The 18,329-nt window shown below is 34.6% G+C and overlaps 1 protein-coding gene across 1 annotated transcript in view; it reads left to right on the forward strand.

Moving 5' to 3' along the window:
- LOC142342760 (EF-hand domain-containing protein 1-like) overlaps nt 1–18,095 on the forward strand; it is a 33,847-nt gene extending 15,752 nt beyond the window's left edge. The window contains exons 8-12 of the mRNA XM_075394300.1: nt 11,042–11,111; nt 11,318–11,458; nt 11,654–12,045; nt 13,572–13,764; nt 17,697–18,095. Coding sequence (XP_075250415.1) covers nt 11,042–11,111; nt 11,318–11,458; nt 11,654–12,045; nt 13,572–13,764; nt 17,697–17,789 — 889 coding nt within the window. The 3' untranslated portion in view covers nt 17,790–18,095. The remainder of the gene's footprint in view (nt 1–11,041; nt 11,112–11,317; nt 11,459–11,653; nt 12,046–13,571; nt 13,765–17,696) is intronic.
- The last annotated feature ends 234 nt before the right edge of the window (nt 18,096–18,329 follow it).

Consider the following 18,329-nt stretch of genomic DNA (forward strand, 5'->3'; position numbering starts at 1 on the left):
ATGTTAAAACTGAATACCACATTGTTCGCTCGTCACAACTATCTGCTAAGATTAATCTCGTTATGCTAGTAGTTACAAGGGCGGTAACTAAAAGACAGTTGAACAAAAAATACAGAAGAGATCGTTGAAAATTTTGGCCTATTATTGTCCAAGGTTTTCGTTCTTTTGCGTCGGAATCAAAGACAATGTTTTGCACTCCACCAATGTCGGGAGCATCAGACATTTTACTTATGCGACTGTTTAAAGAATTTCAAATAGGAAGAATGAATTCATTGTTTCACTAATACATAAGAAAGTTTATTAAGTTTCTTTACAGTTACTAGTTTATTTTTTCAAATTGATGTTGTAACCAAAGTCCATATAGGTGCGCTCTCCTTTGTGCACAATGATCTATGACTTCTGAATGTTCTCGAGGATAGGACGAACATTCTCCAATATATTCGAATGACTCTGAGAGTTCTTTTGCAATGTCCTTGGCTTCTGGACATTTAATAACATTGAGATCGTAAAACTGTCTGTTGAAAATTGTTTCGAGTAGTGTACAGTTTTCACTTCCTTTCGTGAAGAATTCCATTTTGGTTTTATGGAAAACGTACTCAGCTCTTTTTTGTTTGCTTACATCTAATATATTATTCATAAAAATAACCCAAGCTGCGTTAGAGAAGTTCTGCACCTCGTAACTTCTGTACTCGCAAATTAAATCCAGGACATGAGGAAGATAATTGTACGGTACAGTCCCTGAGTTCCATTCAAGCATATGAACCTTCTCAGTCAAATATTTGCACCTTTTTTTGTCCCATGATGTGATATTGGAAAAAGAGTACGGTGGTTTGAATGCAATTCCAATACATATCCCATTTCTATATAATCCAATTTCCTTAACAACACCGTTTGTAAACTTTTCAATTTCCACAACAACAACTTGACTCATTGTTAAAAACAAAATGAATACTACAGGTTGAAACTTTCATATACTTTCTTGTAGACAATACTAAGGTATATGCAGTAAATAATCCCACTCACGTGACCGAGTAAGCATGAATTCAAGCGACTGAATTGGTTCGAGAAATATACATATCCAGGTCCCATAGAGTAGTTAGTTTTCATAAAACCAGCTGCATCGTGCAAAACAGCATGTAGCTTGAATATTTTAAATTTTCCAAATACTTTTTCCAATTTCGAATCTCCAATACCTATGATTCCTCCAAAGGGAGCTTTTTCGTTAATTAATTTAAGGTCAACGCTCGGATCATGAAAATAACAAACTGCTAGGAAAAAATTCTTTCTCTCAGTGTTATCTTCAAAATGTTTTTTCACCTTAATGTTGTTTTGTATTTCAGATATTTTTTCAAGGTTCATTTTCAGATAAATTTTCTGTTACAGAGGGTGATAATTTAACGTCTGAAGTTGGAATTTTCAAGGACTTGACAAATTCAATCAGTTGATTGTACTCAGTTGTTTTAAGTACCAAGGATTGTTTAAGCTTGAAATGATTGTTTCTATGTAGAGAAAGTGAAATTTCTATTTGTGTAGCTGTAGTATCTGTCCCAATTTTCAGAAGTCTCCTTCCGTTTGAAATAGAAAAGTTTTCTGTTGGGAGTAAATTTACTGGTAAAAGTTTTCCTTCGATTAGGGTTATTTGTAATTTTTTGTACTTTCTCAGTGTACCAAAAACTTTTATGTGAAAGAATTCAAGTTGATTATTGTGACGTAAATGTAACAAAATTTTTCTTTTGACTCCAATATTAATCTTACTTCTTGCAAACACAGTTTTATAAATAATAACAAAAACACTACAAAAAAGGACAAGAACAAGTCTGAAATTTACTGAGTTCACTGAAAGCTCAATTTGTTATGTCTGAGTTTTTCTCGAATTAGTTCTGCCATCAATAATTCTGCTTTATCGTTCAGTTGTTCCATCTCTGTCCATTTAATACTGAGAACTCCCTTTCTCTTGAATTCATCGATTGATGCACCTCTTGTGTACAAACGAATACTCACGTAGGTCCTGTCAAAGTTTTCCTTATCATAATAAATACAACCAATACTAATTTTTCTCCTGGGACTTTGGCAAACCTCCCAAATCTTGTCAACTAGAAGTTGATCTTGGGTAGGTGTTATTGTTGTATAGTCCTGATCCTCGAGGCGTTGAGAATTATGATCGAAACTGTAGAAACTTTCTTTCACTGTTCGCAAAATACTCGGTAAATGAACAAGAAGTGTTCTTGCTTCGTTCACTGATAATAATATAATTTGGTGTAAACTCATTTGCTCTATCGATTGACGATATATTTTAAAATGAATCCAATCGGAAGGTTTTGTTCACATAGTCTTGTTGTTTAGGAATTGATATTCGAAATACTCGAGATGGACAGGCAATAAAATCCCACAGAAGTTGACAATCCGTAGAGTCTTGCAAGAATCCTACTTCACGATACTGCCTGAGTACAGAAAGTCCAAATTTGTTTTTCTCGGTCTCTTTGGTTGATTCTGCAGCTGAAAGGTTGGTAGAGTTATGTACTGTAGAGGAAGATTGAGAACTCATTCTACTATTAATTTTTTTAATAAAAATTGAAGCGAGACTGCTCGGAGCAAAAGTAAAAGTTCAAAATGATATACTTTTGGTGATTGTTCTTACCTCACGTGAGAAAAAGTCACGTGAATGATTAATATCCTTATTGCCTGGAAAAAAGAATACTACTGTTATCTATTGTCAATTTAATGAGTCAGGCAAGAATCTTGTGAGGTTGAATCACTGAGTTAATTTTCAGTGATTCAAATTCTCACGTGAATATATTTTGTTTCACGTGACGCTTTAAAAGACTGCGTTCAAAACAATTGCTTATCATTTTATTTAAAACCCAGTACACTAATCGGGCGTGAATGAAACTGCTTAAAAAGTTAAACATTAGGAAATTTTTTGTCAGAATTTTCCAACAGAAGTATTTTGATGGCATGTGGAGATGAAACTTGTTTTCCAAACTTTTATCAAAAACACAATTGCAATTCAGTTCTTATTTGTTTAGAATCAAGTCCGAACTCAAAAACTTTAGCATCTTTCGAAAACGTTATTGTATCGAAAAAAGTCGATTTACCTAATCTTCCAGTCGAAAGCCGTTATCAATTACTTATAATCGACAGTAGATTTCCATTACTTGTTTCGAAAATATTCAAAAACATAAATTACTATTTCCAACGAGTAGACTGTCTTCTTACTACAGTTTCCATTTATTTCAGAGACTCAGTTTACGATTCTGGACCAGTGAGCACTCAACTACTATCAGCAGTCAAGTTCCATCAACAACTTCCTTTTCCAATTTTACAACGACCGAGTGTAGCTAGGAAGCGGTTACTGAGGAAACGATTCAAATTTGTAAAACAATTGCAACAATCGGAAAAAAGACATTGCAAGCAAACTTTGTTTAATTCTCATCTTTTGCTGCGAATCGAATCTATTTTACAATCTTCCATAGGCCAAGATTTCTTCAATTTGGTGCATTCGTTGAGTGAGGGTAATCTATACTTTTGTTCGAAATCGATTGAGTTCCAAGTTTTTGACAATGAAGACCCAAAAATGCCCAAAATGTGATGTTAAAGTTCTCCATAAGAATTTACAGCGACATATCTTGAACAAACATAAGCTCCAGTGTTCAATGTGTTCAGAGTCCTTCCAAAATGAGAAAAAATTGAAACAGCATCATTCAAAGAGTCATTCAAAATCAATCTCCAAAAAATTCACGTGTAGGATCTGTTCGGCTCAGTTCAACACTTTCTATGGACTCAGAAAACATAAGAAAGAAAGTCATATGGAAATGAGCAGAACCAAATACAGTCATTCTGAGGTCGACATGTCCGAATATAGCGAGGATCCTAACTTACTAAAAGAGATTGAGACGGTGAAGCACTTTCTCACTGATGAAAAATTTGAGTCCTCAAACAAAACAGTGTACAACTTTCGAATGAAGGAGTTCAGCATAACGTTTTTGAAGGATAAAATGAGATTCATATATGACGAGTTACATTGTTCTGTTAAAATCAACTTGGCGTTTGGATTTGTTCTTCAGAACATTCAAGACGACTCAACGTTTCAATACTTCTATCCGGCAAATAACAACACAGTTTTTGAAACCCCCAAAGTTCTTTCAGATGAAAGAGATTTACACAAAATCCTGAATAGTCTCGAAAAGAACGATTTATTTGAAGATTTAGTGAGACAACGTCCTGACACGAAGTGGAAGTTGCACTGTTTAATAAATGTTACGTTTTTTCTCTACCACTTGACGGATATTCCACTGGGATGTCATCAAGTCCAACTACCGTCCATTCTCATACAAAACCGGCTTGTTAAATGTTTTGTATCAGATTCGAGGAATCGGCCTTTTGATGATAATTTGTGTATGTTCCGGGCAGTAGCTTACCACCTCTACGGTGAATCCGAATATCAGCAACAGTATGTTACTTTGTTTGAGAAGTTTATAAACATTACAAAGCAGTCGACGGAAAGTTTCCCTGGAGTTGAAATGGGTCAATTGGAGGTTTTAGAAAAAATAATTGAGTGTAATATTCAATTGTATTCCATTTACTATGAGGAAAATGTTTTACTCGGGGAGTTAACAAGAAGATCATCCAAGAAATATGAGAAGTTAATCAATTTGGTTCAGTATGACAATCATATATGCTGGACTTCTGACATTAATCAACTTCTCAAGAAATTCCGTTGCGATAATTGTAACCAGTTCTTCAACCGAACGTTTAACCTGGAACGCCATATCAAAACCTGTGACGAACTAATTAAACACCGCTATCCTAATGGACCTTACCTTCTAAGAACAACAATATTTGATAAGTTAACAGAACTGGACATATCCTTTGATGAAAGTTTACGTTTATATTCCAACCTGGTAGTATTTGATTTCGAATCTATCACTGTACATGATGAGACGCTAAGTGATTCATATTCAGTTTCTTGGGTCGGGAAGCATGTTCCAATTAGTGTTTCAATGACTTCAAATCTTTTATCCGATGCAATTTTTCTGTGTGATCCTGATCCCATGCGATTGACAAGAAGTTTTCTGGATAAACTTCTGGAACTATCGCAACAATCTTCGATTCAAATGAGATCAATGTTCGAAAGTGTCTTCAATGATTTAGACGAAAAGTTAAATCTGATTACTGAGACACTACCAGAGAACCAGCCAATTGATCAAATAGAGGTAACAAGCATCCCATTTTTAGAAGCTGAAGCAAACCTAGAAATCTCAGATGACGAGATTGATTACGACGTCAAAATACGAAACTCTGAATTACGAAAACTCAGTCAGATCAAAGAGGAAGTCTCAAAATACTGTGATGATTTACCCGTTTTCGGATTCAACAGTTCCAGATATGACTTGAATCTGATTAAAGAATTTCTACTCAAAATTCTGCTAAATGAGCGAAACTGTTCACCAGCCGTGATCCGCAGGAGTAACAGTTTTATTGGAATGAATTTTTTGGGGTTGCAGTTTCTCGATATTTTGAACTTCTTAGGAGGATCTGTAAGTCTAGACAAGTTTCTAAAGGCATATGGGATGGAAGAACAAAAAGGATTTTTTCCATATGAATGGTTCAACAGTTCAGAAAAACTGAGTTATCCATCGTTGCCTCCCATCAATAGTTTCTTCAGTAAGCTGAAAAACTGCAACGTTCTCGGTAAAGACTTTGACGATTACCAGAGTTTATTAGATATTGGAATAAGTGAAGACGTTGCTCAGAAAAAACTAAAATTAAGATGTCAACCTAAAACGGCAGAAGAAAACTACGAAGATCTTAAAATTGTATGGAACACAAACGGAATGCAAACCTTTCAAGATTTCTTGCGGTACTATAATAACAAAGACGTCGTTCCTACTTTGAAGGCTTTACAAAAAATGGTACAATTTTATCATGACAGAAAAGTTGATATGCTCAAGCTGGGTTTGACACTTCCGAATTTAGCCAACAGAATTCTGCATTCTTCAACTTCTACAAAATTTTTCCCCTTCACCAAAGAAGATGCGCATTATGATACTTATCTACGAAGCTGGCTCACGGGTGGACCTTCAATAATTTTCACTAGATACGCAAAAGTTGATACCACATTCATTGGCAGGTCACAGAATATTTGTAAGGCTATCGTAGGAATTGATGCTAGCCAGCTCTATCCGTATTCCATGACAAAGTCTATGCCAAGTGGATCATATACAAAATGGGAGTGGTCCGATAGTACAGAAAAATTCCACCCTAGAAGAAACACAAAGAGCTTCTTCGAATTGATGGTCACTTCTTATCTTCAAGGCACGAGACCTGACTGTTCAATACAAACACAATTTACTCATGGAAAACAGAAACAGTTCGGGCCATTTTTCGTGGACGGTTATTGTGCACATTGTCAGACCGTATTTGAGGCCATGGGTTGTTTTTACCACTTCCATGGTTGTCAAGACAGAACAGTACGAGAAAACACTCTTGAAGAAGGAATGAAACGACGCGAGAGAACTGTACGTCGACGTCACTACTTGGAGCAACAAGGCTTATCTGTTATCGAAATCTGGGAATGTCAGTGGAGAGAGTGGACGCACACAAATCAGTTTGGCATTAGAGATTTTCTTAGGATACATTTCCCTTACTGCCAACCTCTTAGCCGCAATAGGTTACTGCAAAAAATTTTAGATGGAACGTTGTTCGGAGTTGTTGACTGTGAGCTGCAGGTACCTCCTCATCTTGAGACAAAGTTTGAAAAATTCCCACCAATCTTCAAAAATTGCGAAGTGAGTAGGAATGACATTGGAGAACATATGATGAAATTTGCGGAAGAAAACGATCTGCTTCGTAAACCACGAAAAATGTTGATCTCTAGTATGAAACTGGAACGAGGTCCAGTTATTACGCCACTGCTGATTTTCTATTTGAATGAAGGAGTGATCATTAACAGAATCCACTTTTTCCTTCAATACACTGCGAAGACATGTTTCAAACCCTTCGTACAATCAGTCGTGGAAGCACGTCGACAAGGAGATCTGAATTCTCAATCTACCGTTGTTGCTGAAACCATGAAACTGATCGGAAACAGCTCATACGGATATCAGATCATGGACAGGACTCGCCACACAAAAACAAAATACGCTATTGGCCCTTCAGTATCGAAACTAGTGAACAACAAATTTTTCAAAAGTTTCAATGAATTAGATGATAAAATTTTCGAAATTGATCTTCAAAATAGCACTGTTCACCATAAAGAACCCTTAATTGTTGGGTTTTTTATATTACAATATGCCAAGCTTACGATGCTTGAATTGGTATACAACTTTTTTGATCGATTTTGCGATCCCGAAAAATTCGAGTTCCTTGAAATGGACACTGACAGTCTATACATTGCTATGAGCGAAAAATCCATTAGGGAAATCATCAAACCGAACATGAAAGAGGTGTGGAATCTACTGCGCTCTAGCGACTGTAAAGATACGTTCCAAGCAGACAATATTGGAAACTTTTTTCCACGGGAATGCTGTACTTCTCACAACAAACACGATCAAAGAACTCCAGGGTTATTCAAGGAAGAGTTTCGGTGTACCGAAATGGTTGCGTTATGTTCGAAAACATACTGCTGTTTTAACGAACCTCACAAAAACGTTAAAATCAGCTGCAAGGGTTTGAATCAGTGTAGTCTCATCAATGACAATCCTTTGGAGAAGTACAAATCCGTCTTGTTTGATCAGGAACAGATTGTCACAGTTAATAGAGGTTTCCGGACAGTCAACAGCGAGAAAATTTGTACCTATGAAATGCGGAAGAAAGGACTCTCCTACTTCTATCCAAAACGTATTGTTGACCATGATGGAATACATACAAAACCATTGAAACTATAATTATATTCTGTATTGTACATTGCATCTTTGGTTTTATCTTTATAGCTAATTCAAGTGTCATCTTTTATTTTTTTTTGGAGTAAACGGAGATTCCATTCACTCATAACATTTCGTGTCTTCTCCAGGATATACATCAGATATTTCCGAGTCAAAAACTCAGTTAAAATGCAAGTAGTAAAATAAGATACCATTTTTCAAAAACTTACACAGACATTCTCTAAATTCAAAGAAACTTAATTTTGAAATTTACATAAAAAACTTTGTAAAATGTTAAAATTTATAGTGCTATAGGGTTTCCTAAAGGGGCAAATTTTTTCGTCAGATCTTCAAAATTCTTGCTACTTTACCGAGAAATTTCAAGTTCTTTCGTTGAGAGATAAATTTTATATTGGAAGTTTGAAAAGCTTTTTAAGTTCTCGATGAATAATCTAACATAAAGTGTGTTCAGTGTGTTCTATATCTTTGTTTAAGTCGGCTGTGGAACATCATTTTAGTTGTGATCAATAACTTTATTTTATTGCAATTTTTGTTCTAACAACTCAGTTTTCGTTTAAGAACTTTTCAAAGAAGAACCTCCTAATATTTTTCTAAATATTAAGGGTGATTTTTCTCTGGTAGCCCTTAAAAGGGCTGAGTTGTATAGTTAGGAAAAATCTAAACCTCATTTCTTTCTTGCAGAACTTTGTACCAATAGTGGAAGTTTTTTTCCCTACCAAACCAATCCAAGCAAAATGGACATCTTGCCTTCATTTGGAAATTACACTCAGCACATATTTTTTTCCGACAGTTTTCAGACTCACATTCAATGAGTCCACATTTCCTACAGTCGGATACCAGATAGCAACACAAAATACATTTCTTCATGACTTTCCCATGTTTTTTCTTTCGACGACAGTTCTTAGTGTACTTCCTGGTACGGGTCTGAGGAAGATTTTCTTTTTCCATTTCTAACAACTTTCTTAGGTGGGTTAAATGAGACAACTGATTTTTTCTCTGAAAGCCTTTTTCTATCAGGTTATAATTATTACAATGTAGTGGCGGAAATTATTTCTTTTGTCCATTCATTTCTCCAATTGAATAGTCTATTCAGTACTTAATGGAATCTTTTGTTTGTATACAGACAAACAGTCTCTACAATCTGTCAACAGAAATCAATTTAATCCCGTCAAGTTAAGCACTTACAAAATAGGTTAATGACCGGCTCCGAAAATGGGGCCTGATCTGCTCACACTATACTACTAAAGTCAATAGTGTACATCTAAGTTATGCCAAACGTATATGCCCTAATTGTTGAGTATTAGAGTCTTGAGTTTTGATTTTAAATACTGATTTTGAAAAAGCTCCATCAGGGTTTTTCCTTATAGAGCGTATGTTTCTCATAAAAATGACAGTCCGAATCTAACCAAAAAGTCTATTAAAGGACTGGTGGTCAATCTGTCTATCTTATTTTTTTTAATTGTTTCAATTCATGGAAGCCCACAAGTTCTATCGCTGCTATTTTTCGGCAATGTGACGGCTATGTTTTGGTTTGTTTGGTTGCCAAGCGCTAACTTTTATTATTTAGTCGCAAAAAGTAGGGATTTTCAACCATATTCAACCCCCCCCCCCCCCGTTTATAATAGCAGCCAGTTATAACTAACCCCTTTTTCACCGGCAATTTTGATGAAGTTCGAGCGTCTGCAAAAGGACCCGAGAATTTGCTTTATAGAGATTCAGGGCAATTTAATTATCTGGCTTCTCTTTACCCATCTTTAATTTTTAACTCTGAATTGCTTGTTACACGGTTCCTAAAATATTCAATGTTGCTTTCAGTAAATATTCTATGAAAATTGGGAAAGTCCAAAATTGCTTCAAAAAAGTTTTTTTGTCCTCAAACGACAAGCTGGTCACCAGGCAAGAAGCCGCAATTTCTGCTACATAGCCCAAAGTTTTATGAAGCTTGCCATTAAACCAACTGGTCTTAAGCTCTCGAACTTGGGCATATCTTATAACCCATTCTGATGTTCATTCTTGATCCTCGAGGCTTCTTAGCCAAGTATACGTTGAACAAGTAGAGCTTCTTGTCAAGCTTATCTTACGCACAATTTACATTAGGTTGTTCTCTCCCAACCTTCTAACTTAAAAGAAATTAGTCTTCAGCTGCTGATTGTTTCAATGACATTTTTTGAGACAAAAAGTACATTTGGAATTTGTTGATAGCAATTTATTTTTGTTAGGGGTGTTAGCTGGCCAAATTACTCTAAAAGGAACCAGTACAGCATACGAACCAGTATCTCTCACCTTGAAGCCTAGTGGTCTAACCATTACTCCAACTTATCTTAGTTTTTCGAATATGAAATCTCTTATATCCCATTCTCTTGTTCCTCAAGACGTCATCACTCAATCCAAATTTATTATGAATCAATAGAGCTTCTTGTGAAGCTTATAATTAGATTTTTAGTTTTTCTCAAAATTCTAATTATTTGATAAGAATGATGATTCCCTTGAAGCTGAAAGTTCTTGTGTTTGGTCAAGGATACTTCATTCCCATGCTGTTTTTTATTTATCCTTGGATCAGTTTTTTCTACTATCCCTCTTGATAAATCTGATCTTCTAGTCAGTTAGTTTTTTAACTTCTTTTATCTTTTGGCTAATTATTCATTCTGGCAATAGGTAATAATAAGAATTTGGTTTTAAATATTGACTCTAACAACAGGTAAATCAGGATCCGAATTTTTAAAACCGGATTCCTAATTTCTGATTCTTAAGAAATGTCTTCAATTGCTATTTTGTTTTAACAAAATTAGCGTCAATGCATAACAAGCTGAACAATTGAGAACAGTGTATCTTGCTTTCTTTGCCTTTCTTGCAATTTTTCATTTTTTTCTCATAATAAATTCTTAGCTATCAGTGGTTTTATTTGTTGACTCTAAACACAGTTATTTTCTTGAGTTTTTTATTAAGAAATTATAGCAGAATACTTTCAACTTACACTGTCGCATTCACAAGTTTGCGGTGTTTTGAAAAGTTTTGTGCATGCTAATTCATGAAATGTGCTTTAAGTTACCCGAGCTGTTGTGATCAGAGTTATAAATATTTAAAAGAGGTCAAGATAAGAACTATGTCCTTCCTCATCAACATTTGAAATATTGACGAATTTGCGCGTTTTGCCTCAGGTACAACTACGGTCTCAAAGACTTCACTCCAGTTAAAGTGGACCCTCCTGCATGCGATGTTCCCAAAATGGTTAGTTGCTTCTTTTACATTTTGCTTTTTTACGTCATGGACATTTTAAAATAGTCATTTGGTGTCATAAATGGTTCTGAATCAAGTTTCTCATAAGTGGCTTAAGTTCTTTTGAGTAAAAATATTTGAGTAAAAAATATGATACAATTGTTTATAATTTAACGATTTTAAGTGCACAGTAAACTACTTACTTCTGTGTTATGCAGTACATTCCGCCCTACAATGGCTTCGGATCCCTGGAGGATTCGTTGGGTTCCTGTTTCCACCTGGAGCCCCAGCCACCCCGGAAGGACTTCATCAAGATGTTGTCCAACGACCACAACGTCCTCAGATTCCTTGCCGTCATGGTCAGTTAATTTTCGACACTCCTATAATTGTATACAATGAAATCAATGATGGGGCTTAAAGATCTTTGCTTTAAAATTTGTGAATCATATGTATGGATATCCTGAGAAGTCGTGGGCAGCATTCTTTAATATTGATGTTCGTACCTTAAGAAACCGCCAATCATTTTTAGAGGTTCTAAGTTCATTTTTTTCCAGGATGAGAATGACGAGAACGCAAACGCTGATCGCCAATTCATAATCAACTTCAGTCTTGCTACCGACACCTTCATGATCTACGAACAACCCACGCGCAACTCGGGTCGAGGAGCTGGCAAGTTCCTGACGCGAACCAGGATTCCCAAACCAGGTTGCGACATCAACAACCCCGAATTCTACGGACCCCAGGATCTGGCGATCGGAGACGTGGTGTATGTGTTCAACAGGCGATTCAAGATCATCGATGCTGACGTGTTTGTATTGACGTATCTGAAGGACCACAAGAGCCGGTTCCCTGGAATTGACAAGACGATAGCTAGTTTGGAGAAACTGCACACGGAGAACAAATTAGGAGGTGGACTTATGGATTCCCAGGCTCCTGCTGGAATGTCGTAAGTAATTTTTAATTGCTCTCGAATTAAGTTTGAAACAATTCTTGTAAACATGTTGATATTTTTTAATGCAAAATTTTCACTTGACGGTTTTGACTTTTCCATGACATCTGCATCCTCGACATTTTCGTTTTGCTTGATCTAAATTTTGCTCTCATTCACAAGTGTCAACAGCTGAGCTCAAGTGACTACTAAAATTCAACTGAAAAGTGCGCCGAAATTGGTGCTATTTTTAAAATAATAACTTCTGATGACGTCATTTGAAGCCCCCCTAATGATTATACTTACACCCCCCCACCCTGACTGAAGCGGGCTGCAATATATTTGAGCTCCCACTAGTCGTTCGAGAGCAATTCTTCCAACGCCAGTCGGTTATTTTTCAATTTTTTTAAAGTAGCTTTCAATTAATAAAAATGTTATTGTGAATACTAAATTCACTGAGAATTTAACCTAAGAAAGCTGACGATGTTCGACTCAAAAGTTAAGGACACTGATCCTGATTAGTGGAATTTGAATAAATGGTGGCGAAATTTTCTCTTGATGAACTATTTAGTTTGGAAAGAAAGTAAGATGTTCCTGTATAGTTTTTGTATGATGTCAATATTTCGAAAATGTTTAAAAGTTTGTATGTGCTTTATGATAGATCGACTATTTTGTATTGCAGCAAGTAAAGTATACTCCATTATTTATGCATGTATTCACAAATGTCGCATGTCACAATTCAGAATGCACCTGTAGCTCTCTTCTTCAGTTCTGAGGATAGAAATTGAATTTCACTTTGGATATATTATTGCTCGAATCTCAGAAATCATTTCCAATTTCAGCGATAATCACCAGTTGCCAATGATATCTGGTTCCGCTAGATCGATCACAAGTAGTTGTCACCTCAGTGGAGGCATCGTCTCATTTTATATTTAAAATTTTGACATCGAATTGCGTGTACAGGTTAGAAAGTTGCGTGATCTCGATTGTGTGCACGTGTTTTGGTGGTTTTCACTCTGATATTGTCATAACCTACATTTCACTACCCCGCCCCCACCTTACCGTCACTCTCCCACAAAGTTTGAAAGTTTCTGATGATACTAGTTCAAGAGAAAACTCATTTAGGACTCTTTGTGATTTTGTAGGGTAGAGACCAATGTAAATTTATACAAAATATATTTCATTTCCAAATGGGCCGTTGTTAAGATGCAATGCAGATCATTTCTATACCCGATGTGCAATCTGAAGCAAAAAACAGATTCGCGTCTATCTATGGTTTCAGATTCTTTAGGAACATCTTTTTCAGCTAATTATGTTTCAACTACAGTTGTTGCCATAAATAGAAAACCGTTGAATTTGTGAATCCAGTACCATCTGCAAGCTCAGTGGCTATTTTTAAGAGCAAGAATTTCTTCGCACATTGAATTGAGTTTCGCACTGGTGTTCACAATTCGCACCGAAGCTACTGTTACGACTATACCAGACAAATGTCGCTCATTAAATATTTATCATTTGCGTTGTTGACATTTTGTGGCTTGTGATAGAGAGGCGAGGAAGGCGGAGCTGGTTCAGATCCTGGGAGACCAGTTGAGACGTGCCCACTTCAACCGATTCTTCAGCATTAGGGACGCATTCCTCAAACTGGACTTCAACAGGGACAAGTACGTGCAGCCGGATGAGTTGGCCAGATACATCGCACAGCTCAACATTCCCATAGAGCCATACCTCATCAAAGAGGTTAGTTTTTATGCCTGGCACCATCTCAACGTACTTTTTTGTTCGAATCCTCCTACTTAATTTGAGTGAAAGGAACGTTATGCTAGTCTGACTTCTTGTCAACTTTGGTGATCGATATCTTTAACGAAGTAATATCCTTGAAAAGCTATTGAAATCCTTAATCGATACTTGAAGACTTTCCAATTTTTCGTTTCTCGGAGAAAAATCGGGACTTAGTTGTTCACAAGTTTTTCACTGTTCAAAATATTTGATGAGAAAAAAAGAAATGAGATACAAGAAATTCTGAGTATACATTTGATTAATAGCATTGTGATGAATTACAATCGAAAAAATTGGTCATTAACTATTTGCATTTCTAACAAATTTGGCTACACGCGGAGTTGAGTGTATTAAAACATCATCAACCACTAGAACGGTTAAAGCATTTCTTTAGGACTCTTATTTCGGTTTCCAAGAATTATACTTCTACGATGTGGTTTTCAACTATAAATTAAGCAAATATATTATATATAAATATAATGTTGCTTTTAATTGAAAAAATATATACTTCAAAATTTAAAGAAAAGATTTTACTCATTTTTTTACAGTTCACAAGCTGCAAATACACGCAATTTATTTAATTGAAACTTGGACACTCAGTTTAAAACTAGACTTTACACAGTAGAGCTCTTCAATCTTTCAAAAAGCCCATCGAATGGCGGAAAAATTTGTGATCAAAATTTTTTATTTTATTATTTTCTCACAACAGTTAGGTCAAAGCTATAAATCAGCCCATTTTAAGTCCTTTTTCGTAATAGGACCTGAGAAGAAGACCCCCTGAACGTGTTGAAGCGAAATGATTAATGCTTTCTGGCTCCTTTAGTGTCGCTCAGTTTGTTATTGATTCTATAGATTTGTAATTGCTCTCAATCAAAGTTTGTTGTAATTTTGTTCTTCATAATTGTCTCTCGTGAACGGTCAATTTGCCGACATAAAAATTTCCCGACACACCTTTTAGCCGACATTTAAGCGAATATAAATACTGGAAAACTCAAGATAATGATAATTACCCCCGCACTGAGCGGGTAATGCAGCGTTTTAATGTAAAAATTATTTGGCGATAACTACTAGCTAATTTGGCCATGCCTCAACGGCCCGTGGAACTTGATATGAATTTATCGTAACCGAACAAATCACGACCGATGTCGATAATTAAGTCAAAGCTTCTAATACCACTAGTCAAATGATACTATTCCGATTTCTGTCATTTTCACATTTTTCTGCAGGCCAATTGAATTTTCTTCTAATTTGTGTGTCGGCTATTACCCTTAGCCCTTGTCTCTCTCATTGTATGCGCTGATTTTATTCAATTAACTGCAGTCCAAAACATTTAAAAGGTGTGTCAATTATATTTTCAATTTAGTTACTCTATTTAATTTAACTAAGTTAAATTTGTCTAAGTAATGTAGACAGAAGCAACGACGTTTAATTATAAGTAGGCTGTTTTACAATTCAAGTGCTCTGGCGTTCTGTAACTTAGCACAGCTTGACGGGCGAAAGTATTGTGGTCTCATCCGTCGTTTGAGAGCAATCCGTATTATAATAATAATAATAATAATAATAATAATAATAATAATAATAATAATAATAATAATAATAATAATAATAATAATAATAATAATAATAAACATAGCAGGACAAGTCCTGACGTACAATTCAAAGAATTTTCATTGACTAAAAAAACAAACCTAAAACGGACTATGAATGGATTGGAAAAACCATTTAGAAAAAAATCCAATCCAAAAAATCGAAAAAAACAGTAAAAAATCTAAGTGAAATTGCCGCATGTGAACAAAAAAACCACTAGCGAGAAATCGAATTTTTGTTCAAACACCGTTTTCTCACTCTACTTTAAATTTAGAGCGAAAAAATTTCACGCCGCAAAACCACTCGCTTTTTCGCTCCATTTCCTGTTTCGGCGTGACCAAAATCACTACTCCAATTTGACTTCAAAAATCATGAAAATGTGTGAACAGATCTTAAAAAAAAAGACAGCGCCCCAATACAATTCAAATTCTTTGAATTGTAATAATAGTAATAATAATAATAATAATAATAATAATAATAATAATAATAATAATAATAATAATAATAATAATAATAATAATAATAATAATAATAATAATAATAATAATAATAATAATAATAATAATAATAATAATAATAATAATAATAATAATAATAATAATAATAATAATAATAATAATAATAATAATAATAATAATAATAATAATAATAATAATAATAATAATAATAATAATAATAATAATAATAATAATAATAATAATAATAATAATAATAATAATAATAATAATAATAATAATAATAATAATAATAATAATAATAATAATAATAATAATAATAATAATAATAATAATAATAATAATAATAATAATAATAATAATAATAATAATAATAATAATAATAATAATAATAATAATAATAATAATAATAATAATAATAATAATAATAATAATAATAATAATAATAATAATAATATGTTTCTTCATTGCAGGGGCAAACAGCATTGGGTCACCGGCGGACTGTTTTCAACTGCTATTGTCCATTAATAGCCTCACATTTTATACATTTTTTTCACTGTGCAGCAATGCTCTAGTCACTTTGCGTCTTTTGATACAGCGTATTTTCAAATGTTCACGAGACTCCACCGTTGCAGCCACGATTGGTCAGGCTATGGTCCTCCTGAAGCTATCGTTAAGTAAGAGCTCATCACAACACGGGCAGCTGCACGAAGGCTCAGCAATTAACTCTATCGGCAGCGTGAATGACGCTCCTTACCTCTCTTCTCTCCTGCTATACCTAAGATTTGTGTTCCTGTCGGTGCTTTGTTTTCTAATAGTTTTTAATGCAACACATTGGGTTATAGAGACCAAGTGAAAGCCTTAATTGAACAAAATTTTTCGAAAAGTTTAAAAGCTTTTTTATTTTGAAAAATTGTCGAATTTAAGAAATGAAACCATTACCTCGATTTTGACTACTCTTTTTTTGTGGGAAACGTTGATTATCGATTATCAACTTTTTTCAAGCTAGTGATTCATTGAAACATGGCTCAATCGGTGCTTCATTTAACGTTTTCTTAAAAGTGCTATGTTTGGTTCAATGGTCTGCTAGCAAAACTTCAGTTTCATATAAAAATGAATTTGATAACAGAGAGAAGCCAAAACTGAAGGCCAGCTAAAACAAATTTCCAAAGTTTGGTTATTATAATTTCTTTGTTTCTCACCATGGCTAACAGTCTTAATTTCGTATTATATCTATTGCGTTTGAAAATGCGTTTATTCCATGATGCTCCTGTTGGAAAATAATCATAAGTTACTTTACAAAAGTAGTTTTCAACGCCTTTCAAATTTAATTTAACGTGTTTGGTTCAGCTTCGTTCTCTTTTGTCATTCGCATGGTTTTATCTTGTCAATACTGCACGCATTAATTTTAAGAATATAGTTTTGTTTTGTAGCAACAAATACATAGTAAATAATAAAAGCTGTAATTGATTCTTTTACAGTATTTGAATCGTGTAAAAATTCAATTGAGCTTCTCCGATCACTTTACATGCGGTCAGGAGATAAAAATGTTAAGTGGGTAGTATTTAGTTTGTGGATCATTGAATAGTTTTCGAATGAATAAGAAAATGACAGCTCATTATCTTCTTTGTTCCATAGAAACTTCTCAAGACCACCTTATTACAAATTTTCAAAAGTACAAAAATTTTAGAAACAATGGTTTCACAAATGATAATGAGGAGTACTTTGGTCTATTGTCTTTTAAGATAAGCACAAAAAAATTACCGAATTTCCTTGTTTATGTAACTTTCACAAAAACTTGGACCTGCAAACCCAAAAAATTCGTCATATTAGTAAAATGTATTTTTTTAGATCTTCCAAGTGATCGACACAAACCAGGATGGAAACATCAGCTGGGAGGAGTTCATAGAATTCTTAGAAGCTGCTGGATGCCAAGATGGTTGAACAAACAACCCTCAATAAACAAATAAACATAACCACAGCGTGAATAAACACCTGGTGCGTGTGTGTGTGAACCTGAAAAATAAAATAAACGTATCCATACAAACAACCTTTCATGCTGCTTGTTTAAATCTGCCGCTCTTTAAAAACGCGTGTGTTGTACAATTGTGAATAAATAATCGTATAAATAGTAGTCTCATATGTATATAACTGTTCACTTCATGCATTGCTATGTGTCTTCCAATCGGAACACCTGCTATGTACATTTACATAAACCGAATTATGGAAAATTTATTCTTCCATGGAAAACATGTTTTCAAACAACCCTTGACTGTTTGTAACGCTTTAACAGGTCGTAAAATACTTTGCTGAAATCATTGGATTTGAAATATAACAAGCATGATCAAGGCTAATTGCAAAAGAACTTGCGAAATGTGTACCCTAATATATGCTTCCCGCAACTCAGCGTTAGGGCATTTATATCTGAGATATTGGAAATGTGATTAAAACAGCACTAAAAGATGGCTTTACAAGTTCAAAACA

The sequence above is a fragment of the Convolutriloba macropyga genome, chromosome 7 (assembly GCF_964194025.1).
Source record: "Convolutriloba macropyga chromosome 7, txConMacr16.3, whole genome shotgun sequence".
Lineage (NCBI taxonomy): Eukaryota > Metazoa > Xenacoelomorpha > Acoela > Convolutidae > Convolutriloba > Convolutriloba macropyga.